The sequence below is a fragment of the Cherax quadricarinatus genome, chromosome 13 (genome assembly GCF_038502225.1).
Source record: "Cherax quadricarinatus isolate ZL_2023a chromosome 13, ASM3850222v1, whole genome shotgun sequence".
Classification (NCBI taxonomy): Eukaryota; Metazoa; Arthropoda; class Malacostraca; order Decapoda; family Parastacidae; genus Cherax; species Cherax quadricarinatus.
This window is the reverse complement of record NC_091304.1, coordinates 44,936,639-44,959,389: the sequence shown is the minus strand read 5'-3', so window position 1 is coordinate 44,959,389 and position 22,751 is coordinate 44,936,639. Positions and strand designations below refer to the sequence as shown.

The 22,751-nt window shown below is 40.8% G+C and overlaps 2 protein-coding genes across 6 annotated transcripts in view; one reads left to right on the top strand and one right to left on the bottom strand.

The window, feature by feature from the left end:
* Positions 1-22,751, bottom strand: part of LOC128688561 (Protein kinase, cGMP-dependent at 21D) — an 885,484-nt gene that overhangs the window by 20,857 nt on the left and 841,876 nt on the right. For both annotated transcript variants that reach the window (XM_053776430.2, XM_053776431.2), the window contains 2 exons: positions 1,106-1,208; positions 122-260 (listed from right to left, as the gene is read on the bottom strand). In XM_053776430.2, coding sequence (XP_053632405.2) covers positions 122-260; positions 1,106-1,208 — 242 coding nt within the window. The remainder of the gene's footprint in view (positions 1-121; positions 261-1,105; positions 1,209-22,751) is intronic.
* Positions 1-22,751, top strand: part of LOC128688564 (uncharacterized) — a 144,635-nt gene that overhangs the window by 118,718 nt on the left and 3,166 nt on the right. The window contains exons 1-3 of one of the 4 annotated variants that reach the window (XM_053776436.2): positions 14,010-14,163; positions 14,629-14,884; positions 18,211-18,336. In XM_053776436.2, coding sequence (XP_053632411.1) covers positions 14,143-14,163; positions 14,629-14,884; positions 18,211-18,336 — 403 coding nt within the window. In that variant the 5' untranslated portion in view covers positions 14,010-14,142. Of the gene's footprint in view, positions 1-14,009; positions 14,164-14,628; positions 14,885-18,183; positions 18,337-22,751 lie in introns of those variants that run through there. The other 3 variants (XM_053776434.2, XM_053776433.2, XM_053776435.2) reach the window with 3 other exon arrangements.

Below are 22,751 nucleotides of genomic sequence, written 5' to 3'. Positions count from 1 at the left end.
GGCAACGTTTCGCTCTCCAAGAGCGAAACTGCCACAATAAAATGTCACATTAGTTGCACTTAGGTAAGAACACAACACATTGTCGGTAATTCTACCAACATTAATAAAGCTAATAACTCACTCTCTATCCAAGGTGAGGCACTCGACCCCTGGTGCCATAGCTATGACATTGGCAGTGCGGCACTCCTCCCTCAGCAGTGCTTGTTCCCCAAAGTAGCTGCCCTTCTGTAGCACTCTGATGTCCTCCTCGTCAGTTTTCCCTGGAAATGTTAAGTGAAGAACTGAATAAGAAAATTACTGTACTTTATAATACGGAAAACTATGAATTTTACTTGTCGTATTTGTAACTTAATGATCTTGTTTGTAATAAGCAGAACTGCGTGTTCTGCCCTCAGTGTTTGTAGTAAGCGTGTTTTGCCATCAGTGTTTGTAATAAGCAGAACTACGTGTTCCACCCTCAGTGTATATAACTAAGTAGAACTGCGTGTTTTGCCATCAGTGTTTGTAATAAGAACTGCGTGTTCTGCCATCATTGTAATAAGCAGAGCTGCATGTTCTGCCATCATTGTAATAAGCAGAGCTGCATGTTCTGCCATCAGTTGGAGAGGGTAAAGGAGGTTTTGTGTGCGAGGGGTTTGGACTTGCAGCAAGCATGCGTGAGGGTATCTGATAGGAGTGAATGGAGACAAATGGTTTTTAATACATGACCTGTTGTTGGAGTGTGAGCAAAGTAACATTTATGAAGGGATTCAGGGAAACTGGCAGGTCGGACTTGAGTCCTTGAGATGGAAAGTAGTGTCTGCACTCTGAAGGAGGGGTGTTAATGTTGCAGTTTTATAACTGTAGTGTAAGCGCACCTCTGGCAAGACAGTGATGGAGTGAATGATGAAATTTTTTCTTTTTCGGGCCACCCTGCCTTGGTGGGAATCGGCCGATGTGTTAATAATAATAATAATAATAATAATAATAATAATAATAATACATAATCATAATAATAATTATACAAAAGTGAGAAGGAAATTCTATGAAATGGAGTTATGCACTTAGATTATTATTAATAGTTTTATTATAATTAATTGTAAATGTAATAATTATTAAAGCTCACCTGGTATTCGCTGTGTGACCCGGACCTTTCCAGCTCGGAGGATGTAGAAGGAATCCCCACTGGTGCCTTGCCGAATTATGTAGGTCCCAGGGGCATAGAAATCCTGTTGGGGATATGATATGAGGTCAAGAATAACACAACGATAGAATACACGAGAAAGAATAACTTGGTGAAGAGAATACAACATCACCACAGAGCTGAGAACCTCAAATATTAGCACTTATTACAAACACATGTGTAGACTATGGCCCGCACACCTTGTGTTGCAACCCCTGAATGGGTTACAATGATTATTATGTATATATGTAATGTATATTATCTTTTCATATAATTTTATATTGCTTATATTTGCGATAATAGCTAAATCGTAAATGTATGACTTTATATTATTATTTGACTGTTATATTGTTATTTAGCTTATGTTGTTAGGATGTATATAAAATGTGCTCAGTTAGGCTTGATTGTCAAACTACTGTAATTATCGCTTGTCGCTCGTTATACTGCCGGCTTCTGAGCTGCAGTTGTCCACGTAGCTATCACGTGATCGAGGGGGGGGTGTCTTCACCTCTCGTGAAATCGTCAGTCTGCTGGAGACTCGCTTGCTGGTCGGACAGCTTGTCTGTCTGACAGTCTGCTGGAGACTCGCTTGCTGGTTGGACAGCTTGTCTGTCTGACAGTCTGCTGGAGACTCGCTTGCTGGTTGGACAGATTGTCTGTCTCATTATTCTTGTTAGTTCTGTAGAACTTTGTTCACAGAACATTGTATAGACTTAGTGATTTTCGACGTTGTACTGAGGTTGTGTGTCACATAGACACTCTGAACATCTCAGGTCCCGAGCTATAGCTTCTGACCTAATTTTGTACTGGTTCCTGTGTATTGTCACAGTCACAGTTTTTCCTATGCTGAACGAAGATTCAGTATTATGGGAGTTTTGTAACTTTGGTGGAGGATCTGCAGATGGTCCCTACTTAGTGTCGTTATATTATCTCCTTGTTCCTGATTCTGTGTCGCAGTCGCTTGATATTGCATTGCTATTGGGCTTAGCATTCTTTGTTGTTCAAGCAGACTGTTCGGGTTGCCAGTCGGTCAAGAAGTTAGTTTATTTGAGGACTTTGTCAGTCACTTGTTTAAGTCTTATTCGAGTCTTGAGACATAGCTAACTACTAAAGAGCACTTACACGCATACACACACTTGTACATATTTGTAATATCTTATTAAATGTTAATGTATCTGACGGTACTTAAGAATTATAAATGTGATATGTGCTTTCAGCACAATAATATTGAACTCGAGAGATTGATTTTATTTTGATTGCTGTAATTAATTTAATTTGATAATATACCTCTAGACAACTTACTACTTAATAAATTTATTAAATTTTAATTTCTCTAGTTAGTAGCCTACCAGTTGTAATCCTAAAGCACTATTGAACCATACTGAATTTAATGGATAATTGGACAAGGATACTGACTACTTGTTACGAAAACCCAGTAACAGGCTGGATGCTAGAAGGGCAGTCCTTTCTAGTATTCACTGGAGATCTCTAAGCTTTTAGAATCGCGTTTTTTGTAACACCTTGCTATAGTGTGATACCCCTCAAGGAAGGTTCCTTGATGTTGGTGAGGGGCTCTTGATTTAGAGAATTGGATCTGTGCTCCAGTTCCCCGAATTAAGCCTGAATGCCTTCCACATCCCCCCCAGGCGCTGTATAATCCTCCGGGTTTAGCGCTTCCCCCTTGATTATAATAATAATAATAATATAGTGTGATAACCACTTGGGAACGAGTAAATGGGCAGCAGAGAGATAATGACTATTTCCTTTACCGAAACAAGCTGGTATTTACAACATATATATAGCCTATGTACAGTATTTACAGCTATGTGCAATGAGGCAAAAATGCAAGTACAAGACACGGTAAGAATCATAGTAACAAGAAGTGAAGGGAAGTCTGACAAAGCTGTTTCCTGAGCCCAGTCTCTCACTGGCTATGTTAGTAGTAGTAGTAATAGTAGTCACATTTACAGAGACCTTTGACCATGAGGTCACTCACTGCTCACAGGCATAAAAAAATCTAAACACGATAAACAAAGACAACATCAAGAAAACAATCGCAATAATTAAAAATGAACACTCGACACAAACACTATCATACTAAATACAAATAACCAGCACCAGTTAAAAGTTCTATTAATTTTGTCAAAAGATTCCTAAAAGGATCTAACAGCACCTTAGTAATTATATAAACCATGACGAATGATGGATAGGTCTAAGCCATGGGCGAACTGTTTAAATAAGGTCCACAGTCTGTGGCACGTCACAAGTACACAGAGGGGATTATTATTATTATAATCAAGGGGGAAGCGCTAAACCCGGAGGATTATACAGCGCCTGGGGGGGGGGGATGTGGAAGGCATTCAGGCTTAATTCGGGGAACTGGAGCACAGATCCAATTCCCTAAATCAAGAGCCCCTCACCAACATCAAGGAACCTTCCTTGAGGGGTACACAGAGGGGAGCATAGGAGCACTTACGAACAGGTAGTTATGGGTGAGCCCGATAGTCGACAGAAATTCGTCTGAAGTGACAATTTCTATTCAGAGATTAGGCTAAAACAGCATTCATGGTTTACATGTAAGCCCGCCAAAATGTATGTTTAGCTGTCGATATGACCCAAGGTAAAAATGCTTTCGCTTGTTTGTAAGCCAGGAAACTGTAGCTCGGTTGTAATAGTTGTGGGCCCCATGCAGTGCATTTCAATTGAACTGCCTGACTGCAGTGGGAAAATTATCAGTAGACACTTTTATACTGGTTATCAGAGTTCTGGGAGATTGCAAGTGTGGCTGCAGAGAGAGCCGAGGTGGCGAAGACTGTAACAACTCGTCTGTAAAGGAAGAACCAGGAGAAAGACTAGGAAAAGTGGTATTGCGTGTGAAGTGTTCAATCTGCCCTCCACAGTTGTTTGTTGCAATGATCGACAAAGAGGTCGGGTGCAAGAACAGGAAGTATTAATATTAAGGAAATGATCACCGCCGTGGAGATCACTTGTTACAGTCCAATTGAATTCAAGTACAATGGAAGAGGAGCTATAATGAGTAACACGAGAGAGATAATAGTGGTGCAGGGATGTAAATATGTAGGAGCACCACTGTTCAGGATACGGAAAGTTAAGGGAGTGTGAAAAAACCCAAACTTGTCCATGAGAGTCTCAATGTGCGACCTTTCCCAGAGCAAATGATCAGTTAAAAATTACCCAATAAAAGGAGTGGCATATGGAAAAATTGTGTCAGAAAGCATTTTAAATACAAGGGGAGGGAAGGGAAAGGAAACTAAGAATAGTGTGCCACTTGTTTAAAAAGACACCGGCTGCAGTACAGTCAAGCGGAGAATGAACGGGAATTCGAGAATGAAGAATATCATTGCTCACGAAAAGTTCCCTTTGAAAACCAAAGCCTTGTCATTGTGGCAGTATACAAGCCTCCAGATGCAACTTCCCAGCAATTTCAGGAGCAGCTTGAGAAAATTGACCACTGTCTGGAAAATCTGACTCCTGCCCCAAACATCTTACTACTAGATTTCAACCTGAGACACCTAAAATGGAGGAGTATAGCAAACAATGTTTTAGCAGAGATCACCCCGGGAGGCAGCTCAGATGAAAATTCACACACACACGAACTATTAAATCTCTGCACCAAATTCACCTTAAGTCAGCAAATAATAGAGCCTACAAGACTAGAAAATACACTGGACCTCATCTTCACTAACAATGGCGATCTGATACATAATATAACTTAATCGAAGATAATACACTCAGATCACAACATAACAGAGGTACAGACACGTATGCACAGGGTTCCAGACCAGCAAAATGTGAGCAGTCATGAAGGTCTCTTCATGAAATTCAATTTCAATAACAAAAACATACAATGGGATCAAGTAAACCATGTCCTAAATGAAATAAGCTGAGAAGATATCCTAAACAACACAGATCCGAACATTTACCTTGAAAAAATGAATTCTGTGGTTCTTGAGATCTGCTCAAGTTACATTCCATTAAGAAAAAGAAAGAGAAGATGTAAACTAGAAAGTGAGAGACATTCCCTATACAGACGGAGAAGAGTCACAGAGCTGCTGAGTGGGGCCAATATATCTGAAATACGAAGGGAGGCACTAGTCAATGAAATTGAAAATATCGAACTTAAGCTGAAGGAATCTTGTAGGAGACAAGAATCACAGGAAGAACTAAAAGCCATAAAGAAAATTGAAAAAAAATACTTCTCTTATGCCAAATCTAAGGGAAAAACAACATCCAGTATTGGGCCCCTGCTTAGGCGGGATGGGACATGCACAGATGATAGCCAAGAAATGAGTGAGATACTAAAGTCCCAATATGACTCGGTGTTCAGCGAGCCACTGCCCAGACTAAGGGTCGACAATCCAAATGAATTCTTTATGAACAAAACCCAAAATTTGGTCATTCCAAAAATCTTGGATATTATTCTAACTCCACAAGACTTTGAAGAGGCAATTAATGACATGCCCATTCACTCTTCCCCAGGCCCAGACTCGTGGAACTCCGTGTTCATGAAGAATTGCAAGAAGCCCCTATCGTGTGCCTTCAGCATTTTATGGAGAGCATGGACACAGGGGTCATCCCATACACACTAAAAACAACAGACACAGCCCCACTCCACAAAGGTGACAGTAAAGCAATTGCAAAGAACTACAGACCGACAGCACTAACATCCCATATAAAAATCTTTGAGAGGGTTCTAAGAAGCAAAATAGCCAAGCACCTAGATAAACAAAATACAGATGTATACACAGACTTTGCAGAAGCTTTCGACAAGTGTGACCAGGGTGTAATAGGACACAAAATGCGTGATAAAGGAATAACGAGAAGGTTGGGAGATGGATCTAAAACTTCCTGACAAATAGAACACAAATAGTAATAGTAAACAGAGTGAAGTCCCAGGCATCCATAGTAAAAAGTTTGTTCCACAAGGCACAGTACTCACTCCCATTCTATTCCTCATCCTCATTTCTGAGATAGAGATGAAAGCCATAGCTCCATGTCTTCCTTTGCGGATGACACCCGGATTACCATGGCTGTGGAAAATACTGTATATATTTTCCAGAAATTCAGTATTTATATGTAAATAGATGGCCATACTGTATTTAATAATATTTATGTCATAGAAAACGGAAAGCCTGCGTCTGCACAGACGGGACTTGCCATCTTGGTTTTGAATTTTGTACAAACGTTGGTGTAATGGGAAGAATTTTTCGTGCTCTAGAGGTTAAAATTGTGTTGACACCTCTCAAATAGGAGGCGAAATTGGTGGATGTGCATTCCTGCATAACTTGAGATATCAGACGACTGGACAAGACAGCTCCAGGAACCTCGGATAAGCTCTATAGATTTGTGTGTAATTCTGGCCAGCATTATTTTCATAGATTTAGTTAGAGTGAGGTTTTCCGAGTATGATACACATTAATCTCCAGTCAAATTGGTGAGTGATATTAAGATATAGTTTCCTTCTGTTATGTAATTGTGTGTGTATATATATATATATATATATATATATATATATATATATATATATATATATATATATAACGATATATTATTTTTAATATACAGTCCACAGAGTTATATATTTACCAGTATTCCTGGTGTATGTATATTTCATTTAATTAATAGGTCCAGAGCAACTTGTGGTTATGACAGTGGTAGGTATCGAAGGGGGACATTTTTTGCGACCTAGGTGTCCCAAATTCCTACTTGTCTATGTAACATTGATAAATAATAATCTTTATCATTTACTGCTATGTACATAATTAGTTACATTCAGATAAATGCAATTTTCCACAATGGCAGTGACCTCCATCGAAAACACTGCGAGACTCCAAGCGGCCATCAACCAAATCTTCGAATGGGCCGCTCAAAACAATATGAAGTTCAACGAGGAGAAATTTCAACTACTCAGATATGGGAAACTTGAAGAAATTAAAAATGTGTCAGGGTATACAACAAATTCTAACCATACAATACAGCGGAAGAGTTGTGGAAAAACTGTATATTTTCCGAAAATACAGTGTATTTTGTATGTAAGTTGATGGAATATATTGTAGTTACTAAAAATTAATTTGTAAATAAATACAGAACCAGCGAGTGGTGAGCGTCGATGGGAAAGGAGGGTTGCCATTGTTTTTGAACTGGGCAAGATAACGTTAGAGAAAATTGGAAGAATTTTCGTCGCTCTAGAGATTAAATTGTTTAAAACCTCTCAAACAGGAGCCGAAATTGTTGGATTTGCAGTCCTGCAGAACGTGAGAATTATGCAAATGGACAGGACTCCATAATTAGATGGGAATAGGATTAACTCAGGTGATATCTATTTATTTATGTTGAAATTCTGGCCAGTATTTTCTTCATATTTTAGGCAGGGGTTTGTGTATGACACATCAAGTAATCTCCAGACAAATTGGTGAGTGTTCTCATTATAAATTCTCCTTCAATGTATATGTAGTCATTTATTAAATTTAACATACAGTCCACATATTTATATTAATGTTGTACCAGAATTCTTGGTGATGTATATTTCATTTGAAATTAATATAGGTCCAAAGTGACTTGTGGGGATGTGAGTGGAGTAGGTATCGAAGGAGGACATTTTTTGCGACCTAGGATGTTCTAAAATTCCTTCATGTCTCTGTAACTTTGATAAAGAATAATTATCTTTGTCACTTTTATAAAATTACTGGTATGTATTTAATGAGATTCATCCAGGTAAATTTTAATTTTCCATAAGAGTAATGTGAAGGATCCGGGAGTGATAATGTCAGAAGATCTCGCCTTCAAAGACCACAACAATGTATCTACCTCATCCGCTAGGAAAATGATAGGGTGGATAATGAGAACCCTCAAAATTAGGGATGCCAAGTCCAGGATGATTCTCTTCAAATCGCTTGTGCTCTCTAGGCTGGAATATTGCTGGAAGTTGCACATGTGTCTAATTTATGGAATATTGCTGTACACTAGTGGCCCCCTGGAGAGTATACAAAGAACTTTCACGGCACACATAAGTACGAAAAGGCACCTAAACTACTGGGAACGGTTGAAGGTTCTTGCCTCCCGGCATACATAAGGGGGATTACCAATAGACCTCTGACTGTCTTCAAGAAGGCACTGGACAGGCATCTAAAGTCAGTACCTGACCAACCGGGCTGTGATTCGTACGTCAGCTTGCGTGCGGCCAGCAGTAACAGCCTGGTTGATCAGACCCTGATCCACCATGAGGCCTGGTCTCAGACCGTGCCGCGGGGGCGTTGACCCCCGAAACCCTCTCCAGGTAACTCAAGGTAAACCTCTAGTAGTACTTCGCTATAAGAGGCCCTGCCAGATGGCCACACCATGTATCATCGGAGGGTCACCCAACACTCCCTGTGATGATTCAGTTACCATAGGCTAGAGAAACACAACCACTACACCACTAATGAAACCAACTCCTATTCCTTCTGTGTAGGAGACGAATATCGCAAGAGAGAAAATATATCCACTAATAAACCGAAAAGGAGAGGAAAACTGGAGAGTATTTAAAGTTTATCTCTGATCAAGATCCAATTTGCCTTGGCAAAGTGGGGGTATTCTCAGTATACATACCTCTTCGTATGAGGTATCTATATAAATCTGGGTGTATACATGCATACCATGAACCGTAAATAAGATAATGTCTCGTTCTTTAGGTGACTTGATGAAGATTGATGGACTATGGACTACACGCCTTCATTATAAAATATCCTAAACTGCACTGTGTGTGTTTGCATAGTCTTGGTATACTCTGCCACTATATGAGCATACCAGCACAGAAGCAAGCAAGGAAGGAGCAAGGACCAATTGTACATGCTGCCATCATTAAGTACGTGTGTGTCCCAGTACTTGGGTACCTGTGTGGGTACCACAGTACTTGGGTACCTGTGTGGGTACCACAGTACTTGGGTACCTGTGTGGGTACCACAGTGCTTGGGTACCTGTGTGGGTACCACAGTACTTGGGTACTTGTGTGGGTTCCACAGTACTTGGTACCTGTGTGGGTACCACAGTACTTGGGTAACTGTGTGGGTACCACAGTACTTGGATACCTGTGTGGGTACCACAGTACTTGGGTACCTGTGTGGGTACCACAGTACTTGGGTACCTGTGTGGGTACTACAGTACTTGGGTACCTGTGTGGGTACCACAGTACTTGGGTACCTGTGTGGGTACCACAGTACTTGGGTACCTGTGTGGGTACTACAGTACTTAGGTACCTGTGTGGGTACCACAGTACTTGGGTACCTGTGTGGGTACCACAGTACTTGGGTACCTGTATGGGTACCACAGTACTTGGGTACCTGTGTGGGTACCACAGTACTTGGGTACCTGTGTGGGTACTACAGTACTTGGGTACCTGTGTGGGTACCACAGTACTTGGGTACCTGTGTGGGTACCACAGTACTTGCGTACCTGTGTGGGTACCACAGTACTTGGGTACCTGTGTGGGTACCACAGTGATACCTGTGTGGGTACCACAGTACTTGGGTACCTGTGTGGGTACCACAGTACTTGGGTACCTGTGTGGGTACCACAGTACTTGGGTACCTGTGTGGGTACCACAGTACTTGGGTACCTGTGTGGGTACCACAGTACTTGGGTACCTGTGTGGGTACCACAGTACTTGGGTACCTGTGTGGGTACCACAGTACTTGGGTACCTGTGTGGGTACCACAGTACTTGGGTACCTGTGTGGGTACCACAGTACTTGGGTACCTGTGTGGGTACCACAGTACTTGGGTACCTGTGTGGGTACCACAGTACTTGGGTACCTGTGTGGGTACCACAGTACTTGGGTACCTGTGTGGGTTCCACAGTACTTGGGTACCTGTGTGGGTTCCACAGTACTTGGGTACCTGTGTGGGCACCACAGTACTTGGGTACCTGTCTGGGCACCACAGTACTTGGGTACCTGTGTGGGCACCACAGTACTTGGGTACCTGTGTGGGCACCAAAGAACTTGGGTACCTGTGTGGGCACCACAGTACTTGGGTACCTGTGTGGGTACCACAGTACTTGGGTACCTGTGTGGGTACCACAGTACTTGGGTACCTGTATGGGTACCACAGTACTTGGGTACCTGTGTGGGTCCCACAGTACTCACCTAATTGTGGTTGCAGGGGTCGACACTCAGCTCCTGGTCCTGCCTCTTCACTGAGTGCTACTAGGTCCTCTCCCTGCTTCATGAGCTTTATCATACCTCATCTTAAAGCTATGTATGGTTCCTGCCTCCACTACCTCACTTGCTAGGCTATTCCACTTCCTGACTACTCTATGACTGAAGAAATACTTCCTAACAGGTACTTGGGTACCTGTGTGGGTACCACAGTAATTGGGTACCAGAGTACTTGGGTACGTGTGTGGGTACCACAGTAATTGGGTACCTGTGTGGGTACCAAAGTACTTGGGTACGTGTGTGGGTACCAAAGTACTTGGGTACGTGTGTGGGTGCTACAACACTTAGTCCGTGTTAAAAAAACATTATTTTACTGCTGTCACTGACGGTACATTAATTCCACTTTTTCCTCATAAAAAGAATTCACCACAAAATTTAAATTTAAAACGTGTGTATATATATATATAATCAATAACAACACTACGATTAGCCAAGAATTCGAACCCATGTCGTTTTGGCCTGCCTCATGGTGAGCGAAAAATCACATGTCACTCTAATCTACAGAACCACCAAATCTTACAAGAATCAAGCACCCAGCAGTGCTAGGTGTTTCACCTTGATCCGAGGACATACAGTAGTGTGGGTGCCTCTGAGCTAATTTCATTCTACTCCGCGTTTGGTGTACTAGCCTTCATAAGCAGTATTTATATCATTGTAACCACGAACGACTGGTATTAAATCAATAACACTTCGAATAGCCAAGGATACGAACCCATGTCGTTTTGGCTCTGCTGGGTGTTAGATTCTTGTAGGATTTGGTGTACCTGTCGGTTAGAGTGTCATGTGATTTTCGCTCACCATGAGGTGGGCCAAAACGACATGAGTTTGAGTCCTTGGCTAGTCGCAGTGTTTATGTATATATATATATATATATATATATATACATATATATATATATATAATATGGATGAATTTGGTAGGGTATGTAAAAGAAAAATGTATTCAGATATTTGGGAGTGGACGTGTCAGCGGATGGGTCTATGAAAGATGAGGTGAATCACAGAATTCATGAGAGAAAAAGGGTGAGCGGTGCACTTAAGAGTCTGTGGAGACAAAACTTTGTCCTTGGAAGCAAAGAGGGGAATGTATGAGAGTATAGTTTTACCAACACTCTTATATGGGTGTGAAGCGTGGGTGATGAATGTTGCAGCGAGGAGAAGGCTGGAGGCAGTGGAGATGTCATGTCTGAAGGCAATGTGTGGTGTGAATGCAGAGAATTCGTAGTTTAGAAGTTAGGAGGAGGTGCGGGATTGGCAAAACTGTTCTCCAGAGGGCTGAGGAAGGGTTGTTGAATGGTTGCGACATGTAGAGAAAAATGGAACGAAAAAGAATGACTTCAAGAGTGTATAAATTTGTAGTGGAAGGAAGGCGGGGTAGGGGTCGGCCTAGGAAAGGTTGGAGGGAGGAGGTAAAGGAGGTTTTGCGTGCGAGGGGCTTGGACTTCCAGCAAGCATGCGTGAGCGTATTTGATAGGAGTGAATGGAAATAAATGGTTTTTAATACTTGACGTGCTGTTGGAGTGTGAGCAAAGTAACATTTATGAAGGGGTTCAGGGAAACCGGCAGGCCGGACTTGAGTCCTGGAGATGGGAAGTATAGTGCCTGCACTATGAAGCAGGGGTGTTAATGTTGCAGTTTAAAAACTGAAGTGTAAAGCACCCTTCTGGCAAAACAGTGATGGAGTGAATGATGGTGAAAGTTTTTCTTTTTCGGGCCACCCTGCCTTGGTGGGAATTGGCCGATGTGTTAATAACTAAATAAATAAACAAAATTAAATAATTATACATATATATATATATATATATATATATATATATATATATATATATATATATATATATATATATATATATATATATATTATTTTTTTTATCACACTGGCCGATTCCCACCAAGGCAGGGTGGCCCGAAAAAGAAAAACTTTCACCATCATTCACTCCATCACTGTTTTGCCAGAAGGGTGCTTTACACTTCAGTTTTTAAACTGCAACATTAACACCCCTGCTTCATAGTGCAGGCACTATACTTCCCATCTCCAGGACTCAAGTCCGGCCTGCCGGTTTTCCTGAACCCCTTCATAAATGTTACTTTGCTCACACTCCAACAGCACGTCAAGTATTAAAAACCATTTGTCTCCATTCACTTCTATCAAACACGTTCACGCATGCCTGCTGGAAGTCCAAGCCCCTCACACACAAAACCTCCTTTACCCCCTCCCTCCAACCTTTCCTAGGCCGACCCCTACCCCGCCTTCCTTCCACTACAGACTGATACACTCTTGAAGTTATTCTGTTTCGCTCCATTCTCTCTACATGTCCGAACCACCTCAACAACCCTTCCTCAGCCCTCTGGACAACAGTTTTGGTAATCCCGCACCTCCTCCTCCTAACTTCCAAACTACGAATTCTTTGCATTATATTCACACGACACATTGCCCTCAGACATGACATCTCCACTGCCTCCAGCCTTCTCGCTGCAACATTCATCACCCATGCTTCACACCCACATAAGAGCGTTGGTAAAACTATACTCTCATACATTCCCCTCTTTGCCTCCAAGGACAAAGTTCTTTGTCTCCACAGACTCCTAAGTGCACCACTCACCCTTTTCCCCTCATCAATTCTATGATTCACCTCATCTTTCATAGACCCATCCGCTGACACGTCCACTCCCAAATATCTGAATACATTCACCTCCTCCATACTCTCTCCCTCCAATCTGATATCCAATCTTTCATCACCTAATCTTTTTTTGTTATCCTCATAACCTTACTCTTTCCTGTATTCACTTTTAATTTTCTTCTTTTGCACACCCTACCAAATTCATCCACCAATCTCTGCAACTTCTCTTCAGAATCTCCCAAGAGCACGGTGTCATCAGCAAAGAGCAACTGTGACAACTCCCACTTTATGTGTGATTCTTTATCTTTTAACTCCACGCCTCTTGCCAAGACCCTCGCATTTACTTCTCTTACAACCCTATCTATAATATATATATATATATATATATATATATATATATATATATATATATATATATATATATATATATATATCGTGCCGAATATGTAAAACCGGTCAATTAGCAAGAACTCATTTAAAATTAAGTCCTTTCTAAAATTTTCTCTTATACGTTTAAAGATATATTTTTTTGATTAATGTTGATGTAAAAAATTATAATTTTACACCAAAAGGAACTTAGAAAACTTACCTAACCTTATTATAACAAGCGCAATTTATTTTAGCCTAACCCAACTAAATATATTTTAGATTTGTTTACAATAATTTAATACTAAAAAAACAAAGTGAAATATATTTTTTTCGTTAGGTTCAGAATGATTTTGGCGATATTATTGCATACACAAATTTTCACTTGTCCTATATGGCAAGATGAACATTGCTATTTAAGCCAAGATCGCACGTTCTGCCTATTCGGCACGATATATATATATATATATATATATATATATATATATATATATATATATATATATATATATATATATATATATATATATATATAATGTTATGTGTGTGTGTGTGTGTGTTTTTAGCCCTAACATTTATGTTTCTTGAACTGTAATTATTTAATGATCAGAACACTTCAGCAAGATGACTTTTAGCCCATGAAGATAAGATAGAAATTATCTAGGGCGGTAATGTGATAACGGAATAAGAGGTACTCCTGAGGGTGCTGCTACAGTAGTTATTAAGGTCGCTATTGAGAGATGATATATAATAAGCAGTACCTATCTTCATAATGGAATAATGGCTGTTTTACGCTTTAAGGTTAGTCATCTGTTTGTAACAATTCACATTATAAGCAAACAAGTGACTATGGGTGAAATGTGTGTGCCTGATCTAAAATCGACAGTTGTCTCAAGGTGACGATTAGCACTGATGGAGAAGGACCAAACACCCATGTCCGGCCCATCCCTGTGTAAATTGTTTCTTGTCTGAAGGATCTGCCGGGCCACAAGCCGTGTTGGAAATTAATATATGTACACGATAGATTCATCGCTAAAATGGGACGTCAGGAGCTAAGCTCCTCTCGTGTAGCTACAAGCATATAATTCAATCTAGGTAATCACACACTAGTGTGAGAGCTGTTGTTTAAAAGAAAATCTGCGTAATTTTATTAAAGCAGCTAGATAACTATGAGCATAGCTCTGCTCCCGTAATACAAATTGGCAGTTGCACACACTGCTAGCTTAACAAGCGACTAACACCACCCATCCTCCTGCTTCTCTCCAGAACTGGCCGAGGAACTTTGTGCTGCTTGTAATAACTCTACAAGTGTTGACATTTGGTCAGAACCTCGTTGGAGCCGTATCTAGGGAGGGCGAGAGACTACACACTGTCCTGCAGGAGCTGACGACGGTATTGCAGAGCGTGAAGGACGAGCTGAGGGTTGGATTCCAGCATCTGGTGAATGAACTGCAGCAGGAGCGGATCTACAGAGAGGAAGTCATTCATGTTCTCAGGGCACAAATCGACAACAACCGTAAAGGTGAGTGCAGTCTTCCATCTCTTTCTCCTTTCTCTTTCTCTCTTCTCTCCCCTTAATAAATCTAACTAGACCCAGCGGCAAAGCATATAGCATGAGACTATAGCTTCTACAATAGCCCACACTTACCCCAGATACACAGCAGCTGCAGGGTTAGTGCCTATATTTTTTTGGGGCGAGGAACTGATAGCAATACCGAGCATAACTAAGTTTAAAAATAGGTTGGGTAAATACTTGCCTTCCAGTCTGAAGTTCACATCGCGTTGACTTTAAGCTTCGCGTAAACACAGCCTAGCCTGGGCTCAAAGGTCAGGCAGGTAACTTCGGCTCTAGATTCGAGCGCTACAAAACCTGAACTGTTCCAAAAGCTGAACCGTTTCAAGAATTGATACAAGAACTGAACCTTTATATATATTGTTAGGACTTTCACACGAGCTGAACCGTTACAAGAACGTAATCATTGAAAGAACTGAATCTTTGCAGACTGAACCATTGCAAGAATATAACCGCTACCAGAATCAATTTTCTGAGTTTATCCAGTAGGTTGGAGAACTTTAGAAGGTAGTGAGATGCTAAGGTTTAACATTCTAGGAGATACTGCAGTTACACAAATAACTCGCACATAGAAGAGGAGCAGTTTACGACGCCGTTTCGGTCCGATTTGACCGAAACGTCGGTACGGTTCCTTTTTTCGTTATTTATACTGCAGTTACCTATCCTGTGTTGCCAGATTGGAATGGCGAGGGTCTGTTATCCATGGCCAGCTTGGAGTAGTCAGGCTCGGTTATTTATGGCCAACTTGGAGCAGTCAGGGTCGGTTATTTATGGCCAGCTTGTAGTGATCAGTCTGTAATCCATGGCCAGCTTGGAGGTGACAGGATCTGTTACTCATATTTTTTTCCCTGGCAAGCAATATATTATTATATATTCACGTGGAACACTAAATCCGTACGGTGCAAAGAAAATGAAAGATAATCAAGTTTGATCCAAGGGAAGGATAGCTCTAATTCCTAGGATGGGGAGCCCTTAACCAGCCTGCAAGCACTTCAAGGGAAGGGAACCATTCATTTAAACAAGAAACATTATCAAGGCCAACACTGATTGATCCCTGTGACTCCTCGCTGGTAACTTTTATATAAAGAAATATAGTCGGTGATACTTGTGGTACCTCGCTGGTAACAGAAACATCGTAGGTACCAACACTGATCCTTGTGGCACCTCACTGGGATTAATGAATCTCAACACGGTTTTACAAAGGGGCGTTCCTGTCTTACGAATTTACTAACTTTTTTCACTAAGGTGTTTGAGGAGGTAGATCATGGTAATGAATATGATATTGTGTATATGGACTTAAGTAAGGCTTTCGATAGAGTTCTACATCAGAGGCTATTGAGGAAACTTAAGGCACACGGAATAGGAGAAATTTTTTCCTGGGTAGAGGCATGGCTGACAAATAGTCAGCAGAGAGTTTGCATAAATGGGGAGAAATCAGAATGGGGGCACGTCACAAGCGGTGTTCCTCAGGGGTCAGTGTTGGGCCCGTTGTTGTTCACAATTTACATGGTTTAGAAAGACACGTAAGCAAACACTATAACATATTTATTAGAAAACGTTTCGGTCCTGGGACCTTGATCACTTCTAACATACAGAGGTAGAAAGACATTATATATATAGGCGGAGAGTGAGATGTGACGCACTATATATATAATGTCTTTCTACCTCTGTATGTTAGAAGTGATCAAGGTCCCAGGACCGAAACGTTTTCTAATAAATATGTTATAGTGTTTGCTTACGTGTCTTTCTAAACCAACTTGTCGGTATTTATTACCAAGGTTTATACCACAATTTACATAAACGACATAGATGAGGGAATAAATAGCGACATAAGCAAATTTGCTGATGACACCAAAATAGGCCGTCCAGTTCATTCTAATGAGGACACTAGAGCACTCCAGGATGATTTGAATAGACTGATGCAATGGTCGGAGAAGTGGCAGATGCAATTTAATATTGACAAATGCAAAGTTCTAAATGTTGGACAGGTAAATAACCATGCCACATATAAACTAAATAATGTAGAGCTTAATACTACTGATTGCGAAAAGGATTTAGGAGTTCTGGTTAGCAGTAATCTGAAACCAAGACAACAGTGCATTAGTGTTCGCAATAAAGCTAACAGAATTCTTGGCTTCATATCTAGAAGTATAAATAATAGAAGTCCTCAGGTTGTTCTTCAACTCTATATATCCTTGGTTAGGCCTCATTTAGACTATGCTGCTCAGTTCTGGTCACCGTATTACAGAATGGATATAAATACTCTGGAAAACGTACAGAGGAGGATGACAAAGATGATCCCATGTATCAGAAATCTTCCCTTTGAGGATAGACTGAGGGCCCTGAATCTGCACACTCTCGAAAGGCGTAAAATTAGGGGGGATATGATTGAGGTGTATAAATGGAAAACAGGAATAAATATAGGGGATGTAAACAGCGTGCTGAAAATTTCCAGCCAAGACAGGACTCGCAGCAATGGTTTCAAGTTGGAAAAAATCAGATTCAGAAAGGATATAGGAAAGCACTGGTTTGGTAACAGAGTTGTGGATGAGTGGAACAAACACCCGAGTACAGTTATTCAGGCTAAAACGTTGTGTAGTTTTAAAAATAGGTTAGATAAATACATGAGTGGGTGTGGGTGGGTGTGAGTTGGACCTGACTAGCTTATGCTGCTGGGTCTGGTGCAGTGCTCCATCCTTGAGTGGAGATGACCATACTGGGTGGGTCATTGGGCTAATCCGGGGGGGGGGTGTCATTGGTCTAATCCGGGGGGGGGGACATGGGCCTGCTCCGCATGGGTCAGTAGGCCTGTTGCGGTGTTCCTTCTTTCTTATGTTCTTATGTTCATACATTTATTCTCCCATCACTGATACTACGGCCCTTTCAAGTAAAAAAGAATCTCACCCACTGTTACAGATTGCTTTTTCTCCCTTATATATTCTTTAATTTTCAGAAAAGAATTAAAAAAAAATAACTTAAATGAAAGTTTCACTGAAGTCTAAAGAAAGGCAATCTGCCTATCAATTTTCTTTAATAATTTGTGACCACAGCAGTTTGACAAATTTAATATACTAGGATTTGCTGACTGAATAGAAAATTGCATCCTAAGCGCCGTTTTGTTAACTAGGTGTTTTATCTACTGTCCTCTAGTTACATTTTCCAGAATGCTTGTAACACTCGTCAGCAAGACAACCTTTGGTTGAAACTTATATATTTGTATATGTGCCTGTATAAACATATCACTGCAGCCTTAGAGAATGTGTTGTGGGAGGTAGGTAACGTGTCTGACCACGGGAGGTGCAGCTGTCATGACGACCAGGATGGTGGCAGACTGCAGCCTGGGGGTGAGCAGGAGGACCATGATAACCTAGCCAGGACGGCACCTGACGCCGACACTCCGGGTAAGCTGCACCACACTACCACGAGTCCACATCCACAGTGGGTAAGATGTACCACACTACCACCAGTCCCACACACACACACACCCTAGGTAAGCTGCATCACATTACACATGCCTTTACAAACATGTAAGACGCTAATGAGCCGCGGGTGCCCCAATAGGTTTGACTGATTTGAGGAATTTCCTCCCTCACCCCTTCCCCGGGTAGGGTAAACTCCAGAAGTGGTGAAAATGTTGCAGGGTAAATTTATTTCAAACAAATGGCTCGGTTAAAACAAGAGAGAGATTATATGTCAGAAACTACATCTTTCACACTTCCCCCACAGTGTCTAGATCTTATCAGAATAGCTATCATGTGACGCTGATACATTGCTGAGTAACCGCTGTTGTTTAGAACAAGTCCTGCATTACTTTAATTACTGAGCTTCCTGCACTCGTTGGGCCAAATATTTTTGTGTTTGGGTAAATATTTTTGTTAGTGGGTTTGGGTTTGAGAAGGACATGCCTAGTATAGGCCAGTAGGCCTGCTGCAGTGTTCTTCTTGTCTTATGTTCTTATAACAAGCACATGTTTTAGAGCCAACCAGTCTCGAGTAATATAATACTTTCACATAAATCCATAGTCGTGATATACATTACTTAATAAAGAGAAAATGGTTCGGTAGCAGTTATTTAAAACAGTTATATATATATACATTATATATATATATATATATATATATATATATATATATATATATATATATATATATATATATATATATATATATATATATATATATATGCAAGGAATTCGCGAGAGCATGCGAAATATACACAAACACTGATCTCTGGCTGAAGGAGACTCGAACCTACGAACCTTAGGACAAGGTACGCAGTGCTTTACCAATCTACCCACACTGGACAATACCTTGGCGTGTAGCATGCGCTACACGTTTGATCCAAGGCAGCCAGCTTTCAGGGAGAAGGCTTACAGCTTTTCATCTCATCCCCTACATGCATCAGCCTTACTAGAGATTTGAGCAATGCAAGGAATTCGCGAGAGCATGCGAAATATACACAAACACAGTAAGGCTGATGCATGTAGGGGATGAGATGAAAAGCTGTAAGCCTTCTCCCTGAAAGCTGGCTGCCTTGGATCAAACGTGTAGCGCATGCTACACGCCAAGGTATTGTCCAGTGTGGGTAGATTGGTAAAGCACTGCGTACCTTGTCCTAAGGTTCGTAGGTTCGAGTCTCCTTCAGCCAGAGATCAGTGTTTATATATATATATATGTCGTGCCAAGTAAGTAAAACTTGCGATTTTGATTTAAATAGCAACGCACTTCTTGCCGAATAAGGCATGCGAAAATTTGTGTATGCAATAATTTAACAGAGATCATTCTGAACCTAACGAAAAAAATATATATCATTGTGTTTGTTTATTAACAAATTATTGTAAACTTATATAAAATGTATTTAGCTGGATTAGGACAAATTAAATTGCACTTGTTATATAAGGTTAGGTAAGCTTCCTAAGGTTCTTTTGGTACAAAATCATTAATTTTTATATTAACATAAGGGAAAAATGTATCTTTAAATTATAAGAGAAAATTTTATAGAGGACCTAATTTTAAATGAGTTCTGACTAATTGACCAGTTTTACCTATTCGGCACGACATGTGCCGAAGAGTTTAAATTGGTCAATTAGCAAGAACACATTTAAAGTTAAGGCCTTTCTCAAAATTTCTCTTATACCTTTAAAAATATATTTTTTCATTTATGTTCAGGTAAAAAGTATTAATTTTTACACTGAGTCTACCTGGAAGGTATTCCGGGGATCAACGCCCCTGCGACACGGTCCACGACCAAGCTTTCCGGTAGATCAGGGCCTAATCAACTAGGTTGTTACTACTGGCCGCACGTAGCCTCACGTACGGACCACAGCCCGGGTGATCCGGCACTGACTTTAGGTATCTGTCCAGCTCCCTCTTGAAAACAACCAGGGGTCTATTGGTAATTCCACTTATAGCTGGTGGCAGGCTGTTGAACAGTCTTGGACCCCGGACACTTATTGTGTTTTCTCTTAGTATACTTAAGATACCATTACTTTTCACTGAACTTATGTTGCATCACCTGCCAAGTCTTTTGCTTTCCTAGAGAGTGATTTCTGTGTGCAGATTAGGGACCAGTCCCTCCAGGATCTTCCAGGTGGTCTTACAGTACTGGCCATGGTTGTATTAGTGGTTCCGTCTCGTGAGCATAGTTGCACAAGTTGTAGCGTTGTGTTGGAGGAGAGAGTCTTGCGTCTTGTCGATTCCTCTTACATTACGCTTGTATGAAATGTAGAGGCGTAGTGAGTTTTCGGTAGGTAGGGCGGACACAGGCTGGTGGTGGGCGTGACAACATAACTTTAAAATAGGGACCTAGTAACTGCTTTATGCGTTAAGTGAAACAGACTCCAGAGCATGATATAAACATTTCAGGGCATGATATAAACACTACATGGCTTGATATAAACACTCGAGGTCATGATATCGTTCAGAATGAAAATTATACTTTGTTAAGATTAAAGTTTAGGTGAACCGGTAATTAGGTACCTGAGGATACCTTGTTTGTTTAATCATGCAACGAAGGTGTCTGAGGCCACAGTACCAAATCTACTTTTGACACACATTAATAAGTCTAGGTTTCATGAGGCTCAAGCAATCTAGGTTTATTCCCAGTAGTTTCGTGTGGGTTTAAAAGTGGTTTTCATCAGGTTTATGGTTTCGTGAGTGCGCAAGTTCGTAGTAAAAGGTCACGCGACTACTTATAACCTGAGCGAAATGTAAAGTTTGTGTATTTACTTAGCGCAACTTTATTCAAAACATTTCGGTCCTGGGACCTTCACGACTTCAAATACTGGAGTGAAAAAGGTCCGTAGAACGATAAGTATACAGTGAACGTAAATGGACACTTTCGTGTACATTTCCCTTTGAAAGTGTTCTGGAAGATACCAGTCTGGACGATTAACCATAGTGGAAGACAGGACTGAGACATTGAGCTTAGCGTGTAAGATTAATCAGACTGGGCAAGAGGAGTACGATATCAATTATTATACTGATAGTACCTACGCCTGGCCCTACAGGAGGTGGTGCTGTGACCTATCATTCTGTGGTAGGAGCATTAGTGTCCTGGGTGAGTGGCACTAGCACTGTTGGCATCTGGCCTGAACCAACACTCCTCCTCCCTGTGACCTTTCTTGCCACATAGGAAGCAGCCTTGCCTGTTGACTTTCCTGGGCACCACAGTCACGTCTAGTACAGAGCTGCTGCTAGACATACTGATGGTCTCTCCCCTGTGTCTAGGTAGCCTAGTTGAGTAGTAGGAGCTGGTCTCAGACCTGGGACCTGTTAAGCTGCTGCCTGTTCTGTAGTCAGACTGCTTGTACCAGCAGTCTTCCTCTGCCTGTTCTGTAGGGTACCTGGCGTCATCACTGAGTGGTACCATCCTGACCAGGCTTCATACCACTGAAACTGTTAGTACAACCATCAGTGTAAGAGACGACTGTCAGTGTAAGTGAGGTGTCAATGTAAGTACAACTGTCAGTGTAAGAGACGACTATAACTGCAAGTGAAGCAGTGTAATGAAATAAACGTCAGTATAAGTGAAGCCACTGGAGGACACTTGTTAGTGTATGATTGCTGACACTGACCACTTAACACTTGCCGACACTGACCAATTAACACTGAATACGTTATGCTCAAAAGGTCATTTTCCTTCACTAAGATAAGAGCAATTTACGTAACGTAATTTTGAACAGGTGAATAATAATCACTGCCTTGAAGAACGGATATGAATACTAATCACTAGAACAGGTGTCAATTCTAATACACAGAGGCAAGTGTTAACAAACAGAAAAGGTATAAACATTAATCCTTATCTTTAAGAACAGGTGTAAATAACAATCGCTGTAGAAGACGTGCAGTTAGAACAGATGTAAATACTAATCACTGCCAAAAGAACCTTAGAAAACTTAACTAACCTTATTATAACAAGTACAATTTGATTTATCCTAATCCAGCTAAATATATTTTAGATAAATTTACAAAAATTTAATAATGAACAAACACTATGAAGCATATTTTTTTTCATTAGTTTCAGAATGATTTTTGCGAAATAATTGCATACATAAATTGTCGCTTGCCCTATTCGGCAAGAAGTGCGTTGCTATTTAAGCCAAAATTGCAAGTTTTACTTATTCGGCACGACATATATATAATACGGTCCAACTCCATTGTCATATAAAACTTGATACAATTCCCAAATGGACCACAACATTTAGCTTTCATCTCTTTATTCTATGAGATAGTTGTAAACTTGCTCAGCCACATTATGAGTTATTGTTCATGACCTATTTGCTTAGTCTGCGTGTGTCTCAGCAGCACTCTGACCC